Below are 21,957 nucleotides of genomic sequence, written 5' to 3'. Positions count from 1 at the left end.
TCACTGCTTTCAAGGTGTTTATTCCTTTAGACTTCTGTACATTTGTTGAATGGCACAAAGACTACTTCAGCAAAAAGAAAGATGGAAATCCATGACATGACCTTTTCTTTTTTATGGTATCTTTTTTGAGGTTTTGTTCCTGAGGGACTATGACCTCTGTACACGGAGCGCGCGCGCACTAACCACTAGGGTACTGTAACTTCTTTGTTGACCAGATTTGTTGAATTTTCATTTGAAATCTCAAGTCGGCCTTTTAAGAGCATATTTCATGGAAGCCACCAGTCTTTGTGTCTGCTGGCTTACAATGGCGTCCCTGTGGGTGCATGAGTGAAGCTCACTGCCAAAAAGAGCAATTAACAACAATGGAAACGATCGAGTGGTCCCCCTGCTTAGTCATTGGTGATGAATCAACTTATTCCCCATCCTGTCTCTAATCTCTAAATTGAAGCCATGCTCCAATAAGCCAGAGACATCTGTCCAGTTCGGTTGTCCCTGTTAGGCAGACGAGTGGGTGTCCCTATACTTAATGGTGCCCTGGTGCGGTAAGAGGCTCCCTGATTCAGCTCCTCTCCCCGGGGCCTTGGCAGTGATGGACTGTGGCCAAGTCTCTCCTCAGGGCTGCAGCACAAAGCACTGAAAGTCATCCCTGTTCAGACAGGCAGTCTGCTACTGAAGGCCCAGATATGTTGATCTATAGAGAGCTGTAACTTCTTATTGATCAATTACTCCTAAGTCTGACAATCTGGCTTCAAGGGGGTCGTATAAAGATGAAGGATTCACCTGACTGGAGGTTACAGCTGATCTAATCAATTGTGTGATCATGGGGAACAACTCTGATGTTCTGGTCGCTCCCAGATTAGATTTCTGTACATTTGCTGAAAGGTAAGGATCAATTCTTATTGAATTGAGATATATTCCAATATGCTAATGAAGAAACACTGTCTCAGGCATTTCATTGGATATTGACCGGCTGACTGGAGCTCAGGCTTAACTCTCTCATTGATCCGGCACTGATCGTACCGCCTTGGCGTGTAAGCCTGAATATCTCTTAGAGGCTTTACACACCGCATTCCTTCTCACTTCTCTCTGCTTTCCCATCCATTCTGCAGGAAATCAATGTGGGGCCTTGGTAAACAGAGTTATGAGCTATAGCACATCCATGCTACTGCGGGCGTTTTTATTGCCTGTGTGTACGAGCGTTACAGTCGAAAGGGACCCAGCCTGTCAACAGTAATAGTCCCCTGTGGAAAAGATAGCATCTGAATAAAACCTCCCAGCTGAGCAAACGTAAGAAGCAGGAAGAAGAAGAAGCAACCATGGCAACCACTCGCGCGGTGAGTCCATCCTGCTCAGAGGACGAAACGGGCCCGTGCTGCACAGATACGTCGGTTCTTAAAGCGACAGGAGCCGTTTAGAATGATGTCATGTAGCGGTCCACTTCCTTTGAGCACGGTTGCGTTCACATCTACCTGAGTACGGTTTGTTTGTGTTCTCACAGATCAAATGAACTGGACTTTGGGTTCAAGCATACTCAGATCCAGGCCGGAGTCCCTAGTGTGAAACCACTCTAAGCCAACTTAACAACTGAAAGCTGGAGACGGCATTTCCAGCATGGAGACCGCCATCGATGGGACTCCAGCGCCCCCTGCAGGACAGATGAGTAACGTCACTCAGGCTTGGTCCATTAATATTTACAGTCCAGTAAATTAACAGAGCAGTGAGGGTGACGGTTGACTGTCCACTTCTGTTCATAATGGAACGCTCCCTCACTCAGTTTCTGGGGTATCATCTAGCTGATGGTCTTAATTGTGCCTGATTTCACAAGGTGCTGCAGAAACCCAACCACCCCTAGTTCCCTTGTCTAAGTCCCTTTACCTCTCGAGACATTAGTAGACCATAAACAGAGGACTGGATGGTCTTATTTCACATTTTGTGGGTCAGTATATACTCTGGTCAACCAAATATATGTGCAAAAACACTGTAAACGTTTTATTTCTTCATATGTCCCCTTTAAGGTGAGGGATTGGTGAACTGGTGATTGCTGCTGTCAGTTAGTAATAATTAAGGCACTTATTTGGGCATCATTTCTTGATTTTGAGCAGAGGAATGCAGAGGAGAAGAGGTCTAGTGGTAAGTGTAGTTCTGTTAGTGTGTGTTTGCCGTTTGTTGTGTGTGAAGGGGACTTGGGGGGGATAACAACCCTGCAAATTACAACCTTCTCCAATTTTCCACATCAAGGCCTTTCCGGAGAGGGAAAGTTGCAGAAATTGAGGTAAGCCTGACATCCCAAATTGACCCGACTCAGAGTGCCCTTGAGAGGAAACCAATGTGACATCAAAACAAACAAAGCTCTCTCTACTCTCACATTTATCTCACAAATGTTTGATATATTTGTCCTACTGAGCATAATCATCCTCTGTAAACCCACCCCCCTCCTCCTCCTCCTCCTCCTCCTCTTCTTCCCCCTGGTTACAGCGTGGTCTGGTGAAATGTCAGACCCCGGCTGATGAGCAGGGGCAGGCAGCATCATTAGTTCTGTCTGTGAGACAGGAAGCATCGGCGTCATTAGCAGTCATTAGTTTACAGACAGCAGGTCACATCACCGACACCACGCTGCCTCTCTCCATCACTTACACACACACAAACACACACTCACACACACACACACACACTCACTGAGTCAGGAGGGCCGACACACCTACGTCCTGCTGCTGTTCCTTTTTTGTGTTTGGCTGAAGCTGCAGACTTTATGAGTGTGTGTGTTTGTGTGTGTGTGTGTGTGTGTGTGTGTGTGTGTGTGTGTGTGTGTGTGTGTGTGTGTGTCTCATTCAATAATTTATTTTGATTTTAATTCCATCTCTGCTGCCCTCAGATGAGCTGCTCTCCCTCCCACCTCGCGCTCAGAGCTACAGCGAGGCTCAACGCTAAACAAATTGACAATTATCATGCCAATCTTCGCCTCATTGGCTTCCAGCAGAGTTCAGAATAGACTTTTAAAATGCTGCTGATTATTTTCAGAGCACAGGGGTCTAACCAATCTCTTTGCAGTCCGAGGGAGGCATTATCAGTCAAAAGCAAAGGATTCAAATTCAATTTATTGCACTTTATAATTAAGGCTCATATTCTTCTGAACCGCCCGCCTGAAGACTTTATTAAACGGGCAGGCCATTTGTCATAACCTCTTGAAATCAATGACAGATGTTAACTTCTATCTTTACCAGGGGACCATGGCTCTACAAGCGCTCAGTGGATGCATTGAACCAATCACTGAGTGGATATCATCATTTTCTTCACTTAAACAAAGACAAAACTGAGGTAATTGTTTTTGGATCCAAGAAGGAGAATTGAAAAGTCAGCATGCAGCTTCAGTCATTAACACTGAACATCACTGACCATGCACCAAATCTGTGTGTAGTCATGGAAATAGACCTGAAAGGGTTTACGTCCCAGCAGGACTTAAAAAAAGACGTCCATGCATTTATCTTCAGACTCGATCACAGTAACTCTTTACTCGTCTCCCTAAAAAATCAATCAGACAATTGCTTTTGAGTCAGAACGCTGCGGCTGTAGTCCTTACTAAGACCATAACTTTAACAGATCACTCCAGTTCTGAGGTCTTTACACTGGCTCCCTGCCTCTCAGACATTATTTTTCAACATACCCCTGTTGCTTTATTATTGCAGGTCTGCTTTCTGTCTCCAGAGTCAGAACCAAACATGGAGAGGCAGCGTTCAGTTTGGTTAATAGTAAACTTACATAGCGCTTTTCTCGTCTTCTGACTACTCAAAACACTTTGACACCTCAGGTCATACCTACACATTCAGACACTGATAGCAGAGTCTGCTAAGGATACTTCCACATGTGGCTGCAGGAGCTGGGGATCTTCTGGTTGAGAGACAACCAACTCTACCACAGAGCCACAGCCAACTCCAGTTTTTATGCTGGAACAAACTCCCAAAAAACATTATTTAAAGGTCCAATCAGTAAGATATGTAGTGAGTGAAATGATAAAGTGATCTTACTATATGATCAGACATTAAGGAAACATGTTATGTTGAAGTGCTGGCTTCTCTGACAACAATGCAGCAGTCAGTATGTCCTCCTTCTAACTTTAGATTCTGGTCCTGAATGCTCTGGATTTGTTTGGACCAGAGAAGGTAGGCGGTTTTAAGACACCCCCATACGGCCGTTTTGGACGCCCCTCGGTTTGCCAGATATGAGAGCAGTTATCAGGTCAAACCAACAGGTGTTGCAGCGATGGAAGCGGGCAAGAGAAGTGGTTCAGATAGAAGTGATTGTACCCGACCTAAAAAGCCTCTGCATGTTTCTAATAAGCTCCACGAGCAGAAACGTGCTCAAACTAGGATCAATATTGGAGATGCTTTTGAAAAATGGAGAGAGGTTAGAACACAGAAAGGTTTACAGACCGATGCAGAGCTGGATAAACACTGAAGCTTCAGTGTCCACCACATGGCAACCTGTGTGAGGATCAACTCTAGAGAGGAGGGGGGGGGGGGGGGAACAGCTCTCTACAATGTTTTGAATATGGACTGCAGTACCCATTTTAAACACTAGGTGTCAGAGATACATATTGGGCCTTTAAAACACACTTTGTTATAATTATTAGAAACTTCTCTTTTTTGTAGCATCATATCCATAAAGGATAATGCATCCATTAATACATCATAAGGTTCTGTAACTTCATTTCGGGGGGGGGGGGGGGGGGGGGGGTTGTCTGAAGAGTGAAGACGCAGAAGCAGAATTTAAACAAAGTCCACGTGACAGAAGGAGAACACATTATGTATATTTGAAAACATTGAGGAGTAGATGGTTTTAATATTCAGACATTTGGCAAGGTTCACTCTTTCATCACCTTGCACCATGTTTGGTTCGGTGCCGTGCAGCATGAAGCCTGACTGATGTGTTTATTTTTACCTCCTGATGCCCATGAAGCTTGGCACTTTCACCGACACTTCAAACAGACCTTATTTTCATCTGGCCCTCCTCCCATTGCATCACAAGCTTCAGATAATTTAGAAAATCATGCAGTATGGCAGAGTGCATTACTGCTTCTCACTAACTTCACTAAGACGAGGTACTTTGAGGATGTAGACTAATTATGAAAAAGCTTATCGGTAAAGATTAAACTCCTCTAAGATTGAACATTAAAGATAAAGATTGAAGTTTACACTTCTTCGATCCCTGCAGGGAATTCCCAAGCTCAGCAGCTTGAACATAAAAGTGATGAACACATGAATGCATCAGTGATTGTGGTCCAGAAATATGTTTATTGTCTGATCATGATAACAGATCATTTTCTGACAAAAAAAAAAGACAGCAGCGTTTCTTGCAATACACCCATTACAAGAATCATACTTCGTTCAAATATAACTGAGAATAAGAAAATAAATCAACGTACCCTGGTTGTGTGTGTGAGCCCTCTCTGGTAATGACCCCCTCTTTGTCCATCAGCATCTGTCTGAATGTGCTCACTTTCTGTCGGATCTCTTCTTCTGTGTACCTGAGGACGGAATCAAACACAGAACAGTTAATACAGACAAAAACTGACAAACATATATCATCAATTATCTGCAGGTTTGACGGCAGCAGGGGCTCATTCAGGGGAAACTGTCATCCGTCATCACTGCCAGATGACTGTGAAGGAGCCATGTCACCCCCCAACAATCACACAGAGTCCGGACAAATGGAACAAAAGACCATCTTCTGACCGCGCCCGAACCAAAGATTTGGCTTAGCTGAATGATGATGAGTCACCGCCAACCCTCCCCTGACCCCGGCGGGTTCCTTGTTCATGCCCGGGCTGCGTGTCATGTTTTATTCTGTGAGCAGAGCACTGTAACTCACTGAGCGGAGAGCATCTGTGGGGCAGCGTGAGGAGCTTTCAGCGAGCTGACACACAGAATATTGCAGACTGCTGCAGTGGCACATGAAAGAAATTAATGTCTGTGTTGCATTAATATTCATATTCACAGTTTCTCACTGAGAAAAACAGTCTCTCTTTCCACTTTTCTGCTGTATTGTAGCTGTCAGAGGGTGTGAGGAAACGGTCGGTTTTACTCTGATCATATAATAAGATCTTATTTGCTGAATAGTGGATGATGAATGAATCAAACTCTGCTAATATTGTGAACGCAAACAGCTTTTGGTTGCATCCTGTCAATTTGTGAACAACATAAGTAACCTCTGTCAAACGCTCTGCCAGACAGTAATAACTCCACCAGCCTGTCTGAACAAGTAGCATCTGTCCTGGGCTGTTCTGCACATTCTCATAGGTTAGTTAACTTGACAGTACAGGGTCTCCTGGTGTATTCACACGGTCTCCACACTCTGCCAGGGGTTGCGGTAATGGGATGTAATGAGCTACAGAGGCAGAGGAACATGAAGGAAGAGGAGAGGACGGAGGAGGAGGAGGAAGAGGGGAAAGAGGAGAGAATTAATAAAGCTGTGAAAATGTGGCCAGGAGCCAGACATCACAGAGTTAGACTGACTGGAAGCGTCAGCCATTAATAATGTACTGTGGTGTTTGTATCAACTTCAACAACAAGAGTGTGGGTGAGGGTAGCCATGACTATGTTCGGATATAGATTCACTAATTACCCGTGGTTAAAAATGGACCACAGTCACAGTGAAGCCTTCCCCTGAGTCTCATCATACTGATTTAATGTATTTGGTAGGAATTCATATCACCGGCAATGAGGCTTGGAGGGCAGAAAGAGCGCCCACTATTGAACGCACTGTGGAACTGCTCAATGTAAAGTGCAGGGGAACTGTCCATGGCTCAGTGCTGAAACAGATTCTTTACTTGGCAACAGATTCTTCACTTCTCTTAGCTTAGTTCTCTAAACTGGATTATAATTTAGCCAGTGGCTAATTTCAGCATGTAAATGGCATTAATCTGACGAGTGTTTCGCTCCCCACGGAGTAAATATAGCAGCGACCATGTTTTCAGAGCTGTCAGCACATTGATGGTGCAGAGAATGAGATTAGGAGGAGTGAGATGGAGAGCGGAGCTTGGAAGATGGCCCAACAGCAAAGAAGAAGAAGAAGAAGGAGCCAGCCAGCCAGCCAGCCGGTGTGACAGCACCATCAGGTCCTGCTGTACGGCAATCTCTCAGCCCAGAAGCTGTCAACTCAGCACAATGGAGCGGGCCTCAAACGCACACTTTAAATTCATGGTTTTTCACACACGGCACAAGAAGTGTCACCGTCCACCAGCTGCTTAGTCGACAAGCGGTTCTACAAGCTCTCGGTTGTTGTGTAGTGGATTGAAGGAGAAAGGCTCAGAGAGGATACTTTTAATCGAGTAAGCGCTGACCAATCAGACGCTAAGGCTGTAGGGCTTTCTCCTTCACATTGTGCTGATGATGGAGAGGATGTTAGCACCTGCAGCTACCTCTGTTGACACTCCAGCTAAAGCGTGAAAAGAAGGGTCACAGCTTGAGAAGCTAAAGCCTCTGTTGACATGTAACCTCCAGAGTTTCCGCTTTCCTCCTCTTCTCTTTGCTCTCTCGCTGAGTGAATCTCCATTCAGAGGCTCCACACGGCTTCGCAGCAGGAAGCACAGCAATATTTGGTTCTTTTTTGATCGGTCTGACTTTCAAAACAAAGTCAGAGAGTGTTTGCCCAGCAGTGGTGCTGCTTAGACACAGAGCCTGGGGTTCAGCAGTACGGGTTGTAAGAAAGCAGCTGAATACCTGCAGGAGTCCGGTGAATAGTCGTCAAAGTCACCTTCAGAGATCTACTGACAAAAAACTCCTGAAGTTTCTGACAGTTTGGGACTAGAACTAAACTAACCAAACTCATGGGCATTAGAGTTGACATTAAACAGCAACAAATATTGCCCTAATTAACCAATCCAGTTCAAGTTTTACATAAAAAACCCAACTTGGAACTATATGGAAGTGGGTTACAACAGAAGTCTCTTAAATGCATGACAGGAAATACATTCTTGATTGGCCTTAAATAGGACCCTTATTCTTTCTTGTAGTAATTTCAATGCTTTTTCAACGTCTCTTTTTATCTTTTTTTTTTATACAATTTATTTATGTCAAAGTGTTAGATTTTGTTCCATTTCAGCAGAAATGTACTGTTTTGATTATAAAACAATGTCTTTAAAGTTTGTGCTTGAATGTTGTTTGATAAAAAAGATAGATAACAGGTGGATGTTGCTGTGCTTCAAGTGATCCAGCCTATTACGTAGAGCTTAGAGAGACCTCCGTTATCACCTCTGTCTGCTGCTGTTGTGTGTGTGTGTGTAAAGAACACAAAGAAGAAAGGACAAATATATTGACAGGTATTTGACATCAAAACACCATCACAATCAGTGAATGGGCAGATTGGACTCTCCTCATAAAAAGCTCAGCATTGTTACGACTCCAAGGGAACAAAACGGGATAGGAGCACAAATGAAAAGGGTTAGGCTAGAGTTAGCTCGCAGGTTTGCTTTGGGAAAAATGAAAACATGAAACATTTTGGTACCAGGCGTGTTGTACTGAACTGAACTGAACCGCTTGCAGGAAATGGGGTTTAAATGTGTCATCAACATTTCTGTTTTCCAAGACAAACCCTAAAAGATCCTTAGCAATGTCTATGAGAGAAATGTTGTAATTCGTATCCAAACACTGGTATTTAGATGATGAACAAGACACAAGTGGTACAGAAACAATAAATAAAACTCTATTCAGACTTCATGGGATCTTTTTAAAACCTGTTTGTGCAAAAAGGGACACATATTGGATGTTTGTCAGAAGCCTTTTGGACGAGCGCTCTGAAACAACACACCTCTGCTCTGCACATTTAATCAGCACTTCCTGCAGCTGTAAAGGTAGCTGCTGTCTGAATAACACGACATCTGCTCTGCCCCGACACAGAGCAGAGGAGGGGCGGGCAGCAGCGGTCACTCTGAGCAACGCCCAATTGTAATTGTAATGAATGTTAAACTGAGCGTGACACTTGTGTATTTACATTTGTGTGAGTGTGTGTGTATGAGGGGGGACTGAGCTAGTCAAGTGGATCCGAAAGAAAGCCATTTAGCCCAGGCCCATTGCCCACAGCGAGCAGAATCCCAGTGATTCTGGTGGAGAGAAAGAGAGACGGGGGACATTGATCAGAGCGAGGGAACTCCCCGCCACCCAAACCATGAAAAATCACCACGATTAAAGAACCTGATTGGAGTAATTAGACACCTCGTAGCACCCGTATATCCCCCTCTGTTAACTCACCACGTGGGGAAATGAATAGCTGTGGCCCAGAGACCCTCCTTTGACTGATCGTCATTGATTTGACGAGGACGTGCCGATGTTTGAGGCGTGCATGTGGGTGTTTAAACGTGTGTGTCGATGTTTCTACATTTGATGTCTGAAGAGCTTTTTTTTTTCTTTCTTTCTCCTGAAGTCATCCCCGGGCGCTGCTGTACACTTCTGAAACTCTGCAGCAATCAATCTCTCTGCAAAAAGTACAGACGCACGGCGATGCCAATGCAGTTAGTGAGATTGAACGGGCCGTGGGAACACAGGGAGAACACCCCCACGTTTCTATTTCAGGTGAAGAATTAAAACGACCTCGAGTGCCAGAGTGAAATACTTTAACTCTCCAGTGGAGGATTTTCAATGGTTTCTTTCTATAGTTATAGATTCTCTGGTTAGATAACAGGTACTACAGGGAACACAGAGAAAAGAGAACACCTTTCTTTTACTTTATAAAGCCGACCTCTTCACCTCCCCCACAGTGTAAGCAGATCAATGGCTGGAGCAGAATCTTCTATCTCCACTCTGTCTGATTGCTCGCCCTCTCTCTAACACATCATTTGAAGCTGTTTTGTCTACCATGAACCCACCATATTGCCTTGTGAGCCCTCCAGTGACAACGTATTAAATGGGTCATTGTCCCCGAGATGCTTCCCCTCCAATTTCCAGTCTTATAGGACCCAGGCTTATCGTCTTATGACGCAGGCTTTGGCTCGCAGGAAAACCTCCATCAGTGCAGAGATAGTTATTTGCGCCGGCCTTCGAGGCTCTTTTAATAAGATCCAGACCGCTCACATCTCTTACAATCCAAATGGTGTCTCTGCAGATGTTATTATTATTTTTTTATCATCTTTTTATTTGGGGTGGGTATACAACGATCAACAAACTGTACACAGAATGTCAGTATATCCCTTCCCTCCACCAACATGAACACATACATACATGCATGTCTGCATACATAGGCCTCCAGGCATACACAGAAAAACAAAGCAAAAACAAGAAAAACAATCCTAACAGTAATACTAATAATACTCTTCATAATAATAGTAAAAATAATAAGACGAGACAAAAACAAAGATAATAATAATAATAATTAGATATCATAACATCATAGCATCATTGCATTTATCATTGTTGACAACCTTGAGAAAATTCCTCCAAGCAACAGATCAATGGAAGCCAAAAGTCCTGAAAAATATGGCCCCGGTTACATTTTTCCAAAGTTAGTTTCTCTCACGGTAAGAATTGTGACAGTTGATCCAAAAACAACTTAAAGGCAGATGTTATTAAAGGAAGAGCGGAGCAGTAGAGGCAAAATGCGGCAATTTAGCACCCCGAGTTCCTTCCTCTTGCTTTGACTAAGGTAAGTCTGTTCTGTCCTGGAGTTAATTTTCTTGGATGTCAAAACACAATTTCTGCTTTGCATTTGTTGTGCCACACTACACCTCTCCACTCTGCTTTAAAACGAACACAGATTCAGTTTTCATTACAGGAACAAGAACATCTCGTTTTAGCACTCAGTGAAGCTAAAAAAAGCTCTCAGCATTGGGCGGTAAAAAAAGACTGTCACGTATGCACACTTTAGTTATGGGTGGACAATATCATTATGTAGCTGTGTGTGTGTGTGTGTGTGTGTGTGTGTGTGTGTGTGTGTGTGTGTGTGTGTGTGTGTGAGAGCAGAGATGCTGAGGGTTGATGTGTTTACAGCGAGCAGCACGTAGCCTGCAGATTAGAGTGAGGGAGGACTCGTGAAGAGAGCTCATTAGAGAGCTGGGAGGGAAAAAAAGGCTCAGACACCACAGGAGTTCAAATCATGTACAATCTCTACGCCTCAATTAGAGCTCCTGAAATAGAGTCTGGACAACATGATGCAGACGGGCACACCTTAAATGCAGGTTAGCTTAGTTTTCATAAGGAACCTAATTCAGCTTTGACCCTTAGCTGATGAAGAAATGTCCATCTGGAGAGGGTAACACATATTTCTATTGCTACATAAATGTCATCATGACCTCATCAAATTGGCAGGTGGCCATTTCATTATTAAATACTTTATGCAATCGACGTCTCTAATTTTGTAGGAAGGAGGGATATGAGTGCACTGACTGGTGCATCTATTTGGTTTGAATGATTATATCAGAGTTTTAACCACTGCCACTTCCAGTAATTGTTGATATAGATTCTAGATCTCCGTCTGTTATGAATAAATAGACTTGAGTTTGTATACAGCTTTACACCACAGGTCACTCGTCCCAATTCATACCCGTTCACACACTGACGGCAGAGGCTGCTTTGTAAAGTGTCAATCAGTATTAAGTAATCCATTCATACAAATTCACAACTTGGGGTTCAGTGTTTTGCTCAAGGACACTTCAACATGTAACTGCAGAAGCTAGGGATCAAACCCCCGACCTCCCCAACCTTGAGAGACGACGGAGAATAGGGCGATGGACAGATTCTATGGATTCACATACAGCTTTTTGGTTTATAATGGTGAACGTTAAGGTACTTTATAGCAGTGTTCTGATGGAAAGAAAACTGAAAGTTGTTGATGGTGCTTCAGGTATTTTTATCTCCTCATACAGCTCGCTTTATATATCAAGCCTCAAAGGTCAAATGTGCGTAACCTCCAGCTCATCTGACATTATACATTAAAGGCCGATGCTCCCTGCAGAGCACCGGTGAATGGAGGGTGCTGCCAGGCCTTGAGCAGCTGAATACACAGACTGGCTTAATTGCTGATCTCGTCTAATTGGCTCCCAGAGTGAGGCCATCACTCCTGACAGACTATTCATCTTGTCCTCTGGAAAGAGCACGGCTGAATGGAGGGGCCACGTTTGAAATAAAGAGGAGGAGAGTGTCTGCCTTGTTGTCCGAGTTAAAGAAGGAGGCAGACGTCCAACCTGCCTCCCAGCCTAATCCTTCACCCAGGCCTCAGTCAGGACGGGGGATCGGGGGTGAGGTCGAGGCTGAGCCTGCTGGCTTAAATCGTCAACAATTTTAATTGTATCAAATGCCTGGCATAACTCCCCCCTCTCTGCTCGTGTGTGTTTTATCCCCCGCTCTATCCCTTAATCCTGCACACATGCACACGCTCGCTCATTTAGAGAGGAACATTAGAAACTGGAGAGGCAAGAGGAGCTGTCCTGAGCCGAGCTGGCAATTGAGAATCTCCTTTTATTATGGCTTAACAGGATGAGTCCAGTCCGTCCACAGCTTTAACACTCAGCTGAGTGGAAGCCTTACTTCCTATGCGACTAACTGCCAAGCGAGCCCGTGCAGGCTGACGAGCAACAGAGCAGGTCAACGCGGGTGTCTACTCCACTCGTATTGTATGATCATTAGTCGAGCTGCTGCCTGCCACCACACTGTCCCACCACACATCATGACTCTTCTACATCAGGAGGAGCTGAGTCTACTACCAAGAGCCAGGAGAGGGATAGTTCATGACAGATAGTCCCAGTGCACCCCCCTTTTTAAATATCACTAGTTCCTTTTCAGCTACAAATCTGTTCTGGCTCTAACACTAGCCTCAAGTCTTTCTCCTAGTGTTTAAAAAGGGTACTGCAGTCCAAATAAAACCAAATCTAAAGAGATGTCTCCTCCCGCCCCCTCCTCTCTAGAGTAGATGCTCACGCAGGTTGCCATGTGGTGAACACTGAAGCTTCAGTGTTTATCCAGCTCTGCATCGGTCTGTAAACCTTTCTGCGTTCTAACCTCTCTCCATTTTTCAAAAGCATCTCCAATATTGATCCTAGTTTGAGCACGTTTCTGCTCGTGGCGCTTATTAGAAACATGCAGAGGCTTTTTAGGTCGGGTACAATCACTTCTATCTGAACCACTTCTCTTGCCCGCTTCCATCGCTGCAACACCTGTTGACCTGATAACTGCTCTCATATCTGACAAACAGAGGGGCGTCCAAAACAGCCTTAACACCACCTACTTTCTCTCTAAACTATCTACTGAGTTATTATTTTTTAAATATTATCTGATATTTTAATGTTTGCGTCTTCATCTGGTGTCCAGTGTTTGTACATTTTATTGGGTGTTTCTTCTTTTGTTCTGTTGTCTAATTTTGAATTTTTGTTGCCATGCTGTATTTTTGTATATTCTATATGGGAGGTTTCTTTTCTCTAATGATTTTTGATTTCATTTGTGTCCCTCATGAGGCTGTAAAGTACTTGACTGCTGTCTGGGAAAGTTGCTCTATTGACAAACTTGCATGATGTTGCTACCCCCGACTCAGGATCACAGAGCTCTTCATTAATTACAGCCTCAGCTAGCCTGCAGCCTGCCTGCAAGCGGTGGTTGCTCAAGCAGCAGTGTGTGTGTGTGCAGATCAGCCCCCCCACCACCGAAGCCTTGAGATTGTGGGTTAGGAGTCGTTCCAATTTTCATGGCCGTAGCATCGGCACACGCTGAGCTCCTCCTAACTTTGTGCTGGAGGACACATATCATGCTAATGAAACAGGCTACGCTGGGTTGGCCCCTGTTTTCTTCACTGGCTGTCTCCATGGCAACCGCAGTAATAACCATAACTTAAGGATATGGCTATTAAAGCAAAGTTCAAGTGCTGGCTGCAAATATGCATCATGGATGAGTAACGCTGCGACTGTGACATGCACAAGATTGTGGGGTGAAGAATAGCCAGGGCTGATGTATGAATCTCCATTTATCTCCATGTTTGAAGCCCGGAAATATGTGTGTGTGTGTGTGTGTGTGTGTGTGTGTGTGTGTGTGTGTGTGTGTGTGTGTGTGTGGGTGGGTTGTCCTTCTCATAGTTATTTTCTTGTTATTTTAACATTAAGTCTCTATACACTACATCTTTATTTATGTGGGCCTTATAGGAATGGTTATGTTGTAGATGTAGTTTTCCTTGTACTGATTGTTTGTTGTTGTTTGTGTTTCAGTTTCTGTCTTTGTTCTCTGCCTTGGCTCATCATGACGAGATGGACGATGGAGCTGGAGTAGGGATGTGCAGGGCAAAAGAAACTTCACTTTGTAAAGTTTATCTTGTGTCTCGTTTGTCACTGTGATGGTGCGTCCTTCATTAGAGAAACGAGACCGATGTTACATTGAGGGACAGTGCATTATAATCTCTGTACAGTGGACACTCTCTGCATGCAATACTCTAAAGCTCACATATTCTCCTCCTCTTCAACCAGTTTAAATAAGTCTCAGAGCTCCCCAACACATGTCTGTGAAGTGTCTTGTTCTAAATCCACTCTGATCCTGTATTTGATCATGTCTATAAACCCCTCTATTTCAGCCCTGCTCAGAACAGACTGTTTCTGTGTCTGTACCTTTAAATATAAATGAGCTGTGTCTGACCACGCCCCCTCTCTGGAAGGGCTCGGGTGTCTCGGGCTTTCTCGCTCCATGTCCTATTGTTTACGGTGAGAAGGCAGACTCAGAGGGCAGAACAAACACCTAGCTGTGGGAGTGTCACCCACCTGGGGGAGGGGCTACTGCCCTTGAATTATCTCTAGATGTGTTTCAATATTGACCATTTAAATGATTGCCACTTCGGTTCTTTTCACAACTAACTTGTTACACATAACCAGGCTCTTCACCTCCTGCCTGCGTCTCCACAGGTCACAAACCAGTGAGCAGGAGCCACTAGAACATAACAAGGACACAATCCTTCACTGAGGAGGCTGATTGTGATTGTGAACACTGACAATTAAGTTAAATGGGGCAGCTGGCCATGCAGGAAGCATCGAGGCTCCTGCCAAATTGTCCCTGTGGAGTCCTTCATGTGATGCTCAGCAGTGTCTCAAACTGGGATTAGTTAACTTTAGAATCAGAGCAAACCTCCCGCCTGAGCACCTTCCCTCCAACCCAAACGGATTGTCTCATGTTAAACATTAGGTCATTATAAATATGTGTTTTTTGCAATCATCTTCATGCAACCCCATCCCTACCTTGCTCTTAAAAAACTCATCACATGTAGCTGCTTGGTCGAAGCCTCAAGCATCAAATTATGACACTGTGACCTCTCTTTGGTGACATTTCCAGATGCCGTTCTTATGGGTTGGTTTTCTAAAAGTCAGGTGACATGCGGGGTTTCTTAGAGGTGATGGATGAGTCACACAAACAAAGGACTTTCATCCCGGCAACAAAGTTCAGCCGCATTTTTCAGAACTCTATGATGTCGTCTTTTCAAAAGCTTTAGAGCTACTAAACTGATTTGAGTTACCTAATGTGCAGATGCAAGTGATATGAGTGTGTAAGTTAGTCAATCATATACAGTAAGACTATTTGAAAGCGCATACATTTGATGGTACTGAGCGGCAACTTAGGTGTTTTAAAATGAAGTCAATGCCAAAGTACTAAAATAATGCAGTTCCTCCAGTGTCCACTTGAGGCTGCTGCAAAAGATCCAGAAGTCTCAAACACACCTCATAATAAAAAGGCAGTTTTGATAAAATGCTAACAGCTTGGTACATAAAAAACATTTTGGTCTGATTAGTAAAGTCCTTATGGACACACACTGTCTGATTTGATGAAGGTCAGAAGTTATGCATAACTAATGGGTGTGACCGATCTGACTGTGAGCGGCTGCTTTGGAGCAGGAGACTTAAGGCCTGCCTCAACTCCAGCTCGTTTCCTGTCATAAGGTTTACCGAAAGTTTGAATGAATGGGCTTCCGAAGGAGCCCTTCAGAAACCAATGGGTGGCGTCACTCAGCCTTCGTCCCTGTTCATTTACAGTCCATGATTAAAACACAAACCATAATTTTCTTACCCAAGGACTTAACTTTGCTACATCACCAAACTGAAACCATTTTTGCAACATCAATCTAACTAGATATTGCTTATTCATGATTTCTAACTTGATGTATGTATATTTATTTAAGCTGACTTAACCGTAGAGCTCTACTCATACACGCCAGCATCACATTGGTAGCTTGTTTGTCATATTTTGAAGCTAAGGAGAACAGACCCAGCTTGTATTTTTGAAGAGTGGGGAGATCAACAAAGCACAGCTGCCGTGCAACACACTCCTGTATGTTTTTTCAACACTCCTGTGTAGCGGCCTGTTCTTGTTATTCCCAATATTGCAACCAAAATGACTTTTGGCAGCGAACAGATTTTGAGTGTAATGTCAGGCTGCAGCTTGTGAGCTCACCCTGCACACAGGTTTACTCTACCTGTCAAAGTCAAGTCCTCTACTATTACACAGAGAGGGCTTTCATGGCTCGCACTGCAGACAGCTCACAAATAACTGAATTGTGCAGAAACGATGCACAACAATTGTGTAACTGAGAAAAAAAACCTGTTAATTTCACTTGGCATGAAATATTGCATGCTTTCTCGATTACTTTGATTTGTGCTTATTAAAGATTTCAAGATTCATGCAAGAAAATGGTTGTATTTTCATCCTGCAACTTTTTTTTTCTGTGAGGCTTCAAATGCAAATGTTCCAATCCGTTAAAATGTCACACACATAAACGTGTCAAAGAGAGTTTGTTTTTACTTGACGGCTGACTTTGCATGAGTAGTTGCAGCTCTATTTGTTAGATCTGATAATTAAGAGTGCTGGATGGCCCCACATGGTGAAACAAGGCTGCTCTATTTGTAGGAAAGGTAATTAACAAAAATGACCACAAATAAAAAAGAGAACACATTTCATCCCCTCAGTGCTTCAAGTCCTGCTGCCAAAAACCTGCAGAGGGAAACTAAACTGATGTCAGCAGTCACATGCAGGGCTTGAAATATGAAGTTACTATTCATTAATGTCAGAGCTGTGTGTAAAGTATCACACTGTGACAGAAATATAGTGGAGAAATGATGTGTTGCTAAAAATAAAAGGTCATGCCAAAACAAATAGGTCAGTCCTGAAATGAGAGCGCAGGAGGAGTGAGAGTCATGGAGATGGACATGAGAACAAATGTCATTTGATGGCCAGTGGTTCTACTCACCCTTGCTCCTCCATCATCTCCTGCAGCTCCATACATTTCAGCTCCACCCTCCTCTTCCTCTCGTGGTCCAGGATCTCTCTGTGAGGCTTCTTCATCAGGACCGTCTCTACTTTGGGCTTCTTCTCCTCCTCCTCTTCCTCCTCCTCCTCCTCCTCCTCCTCCTCTGCACCTGGCTGTCCCTCCTCGGTTTTGGCTTGTAGGGCTGCAGTCGGAGTCAACCCCCCTGATCCTGCTGCTGGTCCTGCTCCCGCTGCTGCCCCTGCTCCGGGCACCACAGGTTGGGCCACCCCGTTCGCACCATCTTTAGGAGACGGCACCCTTGCCGCATCGTACATGGTTACTGAAGTCTGTGAAAACATAGAAGATGAAGAGAAACTGTCAGTCAAAGACACTATTATTATCAAACTGCACTGTTAAAGGTGGAGGAAGGAAACAATTCTTACACACAAGGCATGCATTTAGTAAAAAAGAACAAAAATAAGGACATGTTTTACTCTGTTTAGAGCCTCATGAAAAGACCCCTTCATGGTCTCTAAACCCTTGTTTGACAACCACAAAGTTGCCAGCCGAAAGACGACCAAATGTTGTCTGCATAACAACGTATTTGAAGCGACAGGATGCCACAAACATTCAGAGGCTTGCAATACGCACGGAAAGACGAGGCTGTGATGTTAATACCTCTGGGCAGGCTGCAGCGTTTCTGCCTGAACTGAGCAAACATTCACAAACATCAACGTACTGTACAAGTGCACACACGCACAGAGTTTGGAGTACATGTAGACGTGCATTGCAGGCGACAGCGCTGGCAGCAAAGTCTGCTTCATCATGAGTCAACAGCGTGAAGTGCAGAGAGGCAGGTTGGAGGGGAGAGACTGAGAGGTAAACTCATTTAAAGCTCACAAACAAAGTCTTATTTAAAAACGACAATAGCAAAAGATCTTTACTGTTTTTCTGCAGTGTATTTGTTAATGAGACCATATTTCTTTATTTGTGGTATACAACTTGGTGCTGGGAGAGGGTTGATTGCCTAGTACCGGTACCGGCCAACCAGTAAGATGTGTAGTGAGTGAGATGATAAAGTGACCTTACTATCTGATCAGACATTAAGGAAACATGTTATGTTGAAGTGCTGGCTTCTCTGACAACAATGCAGCAGCCAGTATGTCCTCCTTCTAACTTTAGATTCTGCTCCTGAATGCTCTGGATTTGTTTGGACCAGAGAAGGTAGGTGGTTTTAATCCACCCCCACACACGGCCGTTTTGGACGCCACGATATGAGAGCAGTTATCAGGTCAAACCAACAGGTGTTGCAGCGATGTAAGAGAAGCAGCCTGAAGAGGAGTTGTCTGAAGAGTGAAGACGCAGAAGCAGAATTTAAACAAAGTCCACGTGACAGAAGGAGAACACATTATGTATATTTGCAGACTGCAGTTCCCATTTTAAACACTAGGGTCAGACTTACATACTGCTCCTTTAAATTAATCTTTAATATGAAAATCTTAAAGCTGTACCAATCCTTCTTTCTTGCAAATGCAGCTCAGAATTGTATTGATGAAGTAATCCTGTTGTATGTTAGCTGATGATGTTATCGAGTTATCTACGGTGTAGAGCACCAGTTTCAAAACATGTCGAGTTTTAAGAATTATATTGTCTGTATTCCTACATTCAGATTTGTTTAGGTGTGAAATCACATGTCCACATTTTCTAAACTTTCAACAACAATTGATCTTTATTGACGAAGCGTTCGAAATCACAACAAGAAATGAAATCGCAAAAACACAAATTCTACTGTAGAATTCTAACGGTTTAAGTGATCCCATCTACTGGACCAACATGAAGCCATAAACTGAGATTATAAAGCACACATCCAGCATGAGCGAAAACAGAGCGTAAAGGGGAAGGCTGTAAGCAGCTTAAGGAAGCAGAGGCAGGGAGAAGTCTGCACAAACAAAACAGAAAAGGGAAGAAGATGTAAATTATTGATTCTTTCCTAATTCAACTGAATTGCATCATTCCTGAATGCCTTCTTTCTTTTGGGACTCCCTCCACCTTTCTGTTTCTGGCTCGTTTGCTCATGAATTGATGAGGTTGTCATTTTGGTGAATAAAAAGTCATCTGCTACAAGTGCAGCATGGAGCGGGCTCTGATTAAGATGGATGGTCCTGTTAGGGCTGCTGTAGAGCACGCAGAGAGGAGAGGAAGGCCTTCACGTGCCCTAAAAGCCTCGGCTGCCCACTAGCCCGTCCACTCCCTCTAAAACTAATGGCTTCATTTTTCACGGAGGAGCCTAAAAAGCTGCCCAGCTGAGGCACTTCATCACTGTCACATATGGAGGACGAGAGACAGGAGGACACCAAGGCTGGATGGACAAACCTCTTCTGTCTATTTATCTTCTGATGTTGAGTTTCCGAGCAGTTTGAGCCATGCAGACAGGCTGCTCTCTCTCTCGCCCTCTCTCTCTCTCTCTACAGGGGAGTCTTTGGCTGCTTAATAGTGATGTGCTTGTTTTTGAAGTGCTGCGAGCTGGTAAACGAGCCGTGGATGTGTGCGGAGCGACACGGCTCTGGGCTGACAGAACAGGTGGCAGGACAGCAGGAGGCATCATCGCTGAATCTATTATACAGTAAATCAACACTTGATATTCCATGACAGCAGCCTCTCATCCGCACCCGCTCGCCACAAAAACTACCCTGAAGAGAATTCAGGGGGCAAAGCTCTTCTTTTTTTTGTTCACTTGATATTCAGGTGGAGAACAGCAACACAAAGCACCTCAGTGAGGCTGGAAGAAGTCAGCTGATATGACCTTGTTTTCTACTAATTGAGCAGAAATGTCAGAGCTAAAACAAAGTGCTGCTCTGCCTGCTTCCTGTCCGTCGCTTTGTTTTAATTAGACCGGCCGGTCAAAGGCTACTAATGCTCGAGATCCATTGCTCAGGTCTGGATCTCTCAGGCAGAGTGGAGCATCACTTCTAATCCCATTCGTGCATGACATCATGCCATGCCTGCTGGATCAGTCCAGATATCATACTGTAGTAGTTCTGACCACATGCAGCTGACCATGAAGAAGGACAAACCGCCTACTCTCATTTTACAAAATGCACACAGCGCCGCTGTGCCGACTGCGTCTACAGAGCTGTCCGTCATGGCATAACATCCCTCTGATTAGCTTTTAATAACTAATTAAAACTACACTTCTCAGAACAATGAGCACTGACATAAATCAGCGTGATTAGAAGGCACTATAATGACAGAAACCGTGTTTGTGAACATGCATTTGATGTGTATTTTTTAGGGCTGTCAGCGTGAATGTGTTAATTGCGATGCAATTAAGGGTCGGATAAAGAAAGATAAATGCCTCCACCCACAACTCTCCTCCTGCACAGAGGCATAAACAAATGAAGATCAAATCTGAAAATCTGCAGAAAAAGGAGCCTCCCAACCAAAATAATAAAAAGACTTCCCACTGCCAGATGTGGGAGTCAAACACTGCAGGCCAAACACCCCCAATCTGTGTGAAACCATGCTGTAAATATCCAGACATCTCATTATACTAATGCATCACACCACAGCCATTCCTCTGGTTCCCAAGAGAGAGAGAGAGAGGGGGTGGGGGGTGCCAAAAAAAAATCTGTTCTCATTCAAGTTAAGACAACTAAATCATTTAATTGTGTAATGACAAAAATCCGAGCTTGTCATGGAGCCGATAAGGCAGCCGAGCACACAGTTAATTGTGCATGAGTCCTCTGCAGGGACTGAAGGTTATCTGGAGCGACTGTATTAATGGTGTCACCAAGCTATTCTGCTATTATTGCGAGGGCGTGCGAGACTGTCACATCCCAATAAACACTGCATGTAATTAGTCATTATGCTAAGTGAAGTTGCTGCTGTAAGAAATGAGACAGTCATTAGCGCTCGTCTTCTCCCCGTCCAGAGAAGGGAGCTGTTTCCCGTCTGTTTTTAACCTTTGCCTGAGGTTCATCGTGCTGTTTTCTTTGAAGGCTGCTGCTGCTCTAGATTCCTCTGCTGTGTCGACACCACAGCAAAGCCCGCCATGCGCTGAAATCAAACCACTTGCATCCAGAAAAACAAGTCATACGATCTCTAAGTGAGAGCGTCGCTGAGCGCCCACGTAGCCTGAGTCATCTGAAATATACAGTACATGGATCACACACTTAAAGCTCAATTACTGAGGATAACTCTCGATGATCGTGGTCTGACATTGAAGACTGATGTGTCTCATTAGTGACCTAATGTTGCATGAGGCTGATCAGATGTTAATGGGGGGATTGCCTGGACTTGTGGGGGGATTATATTGATCTTTAATGCATCGTTCCAGGAGGGGATTTTATCTGAATATATCATAAAGGAAAAGTAGATTACATCATTCATACTGTATTCTGTAGTCCATCAGTTATTTAGCATGACGTCCTCTTTGAAAGGAGAGTTGTCCAGTTGACTTGTTGCATCACGAGAAGCTAAATTTGAACAGGAAGTGCACTGAGGAGATCCCAAATTTTGAGAAATAAAAGCAAATTATTTATGAGGAGATAAGCTACTGTTTAGAGAAATCTATTTAAAATGTTTACTTTGCATAAAATGTCCATATCTCTGTGTGAAATATTTGTGACACAGATGATCCACCACTTCAACCCAAACTAAAATATCTGTACCGGGAGAAACCGACCTGAGGAAGAGAATATGTTTACAGACGAGCTAATGTATTTATGTTTAATTTACGTCATGTTTTTATCACAGCAGCACATACAGCAA

General features: G+C 44.0%; 1 protein-coding gene across 1 annotated transcript in view; it reads right to left on the bottom strand.

Annotated features, from left to right (window-relative positions):
* The window catches only part of srrm3 (serine/arginine repetitive matrix 3), an 89,278-nt gene that overhangs the window by 28,770 nt on the left and 38,551 nt on the right, over positions 1–21,957 (bottom strand). Inside the window, exons 2-3 of the mRNA XM_061055914.1 lie at positions 17,188–17,534; positions 5,420–5,521 (exon numbers count right to left, since the gene is read on the bottom strand). Of these exons, the coding sequence (XP_060911897.1) occupies positions 5,420–5,521; positions 17,188–17,522 (437 nt within the window). The 5' untranslated portion in view covers positions 17,523–17,534. The remainder of the gene's footprint in view (positions 1–5,419; positions 5,522–17,187; positions 17,535–21,957) is intronic.

This window comes from Labrus mixtus, chromosome 14, assembly GCF_963584025.1.
Source record: "Labrus mixtus chromosome 14, fLabMix1.1, whole genome shotgun sequence".
Lineage (NCBI taxonomy): Eukaryota > Metazoa > Chordata > Actinopteri > Labriformes > Labridae > Labrus > Labrus mixtus.
The sequence above is the reverse complement of the archived record's forward strand: the minus strand, read 5'-3'. Positions and strand labels throughout refer to the sequence as shown.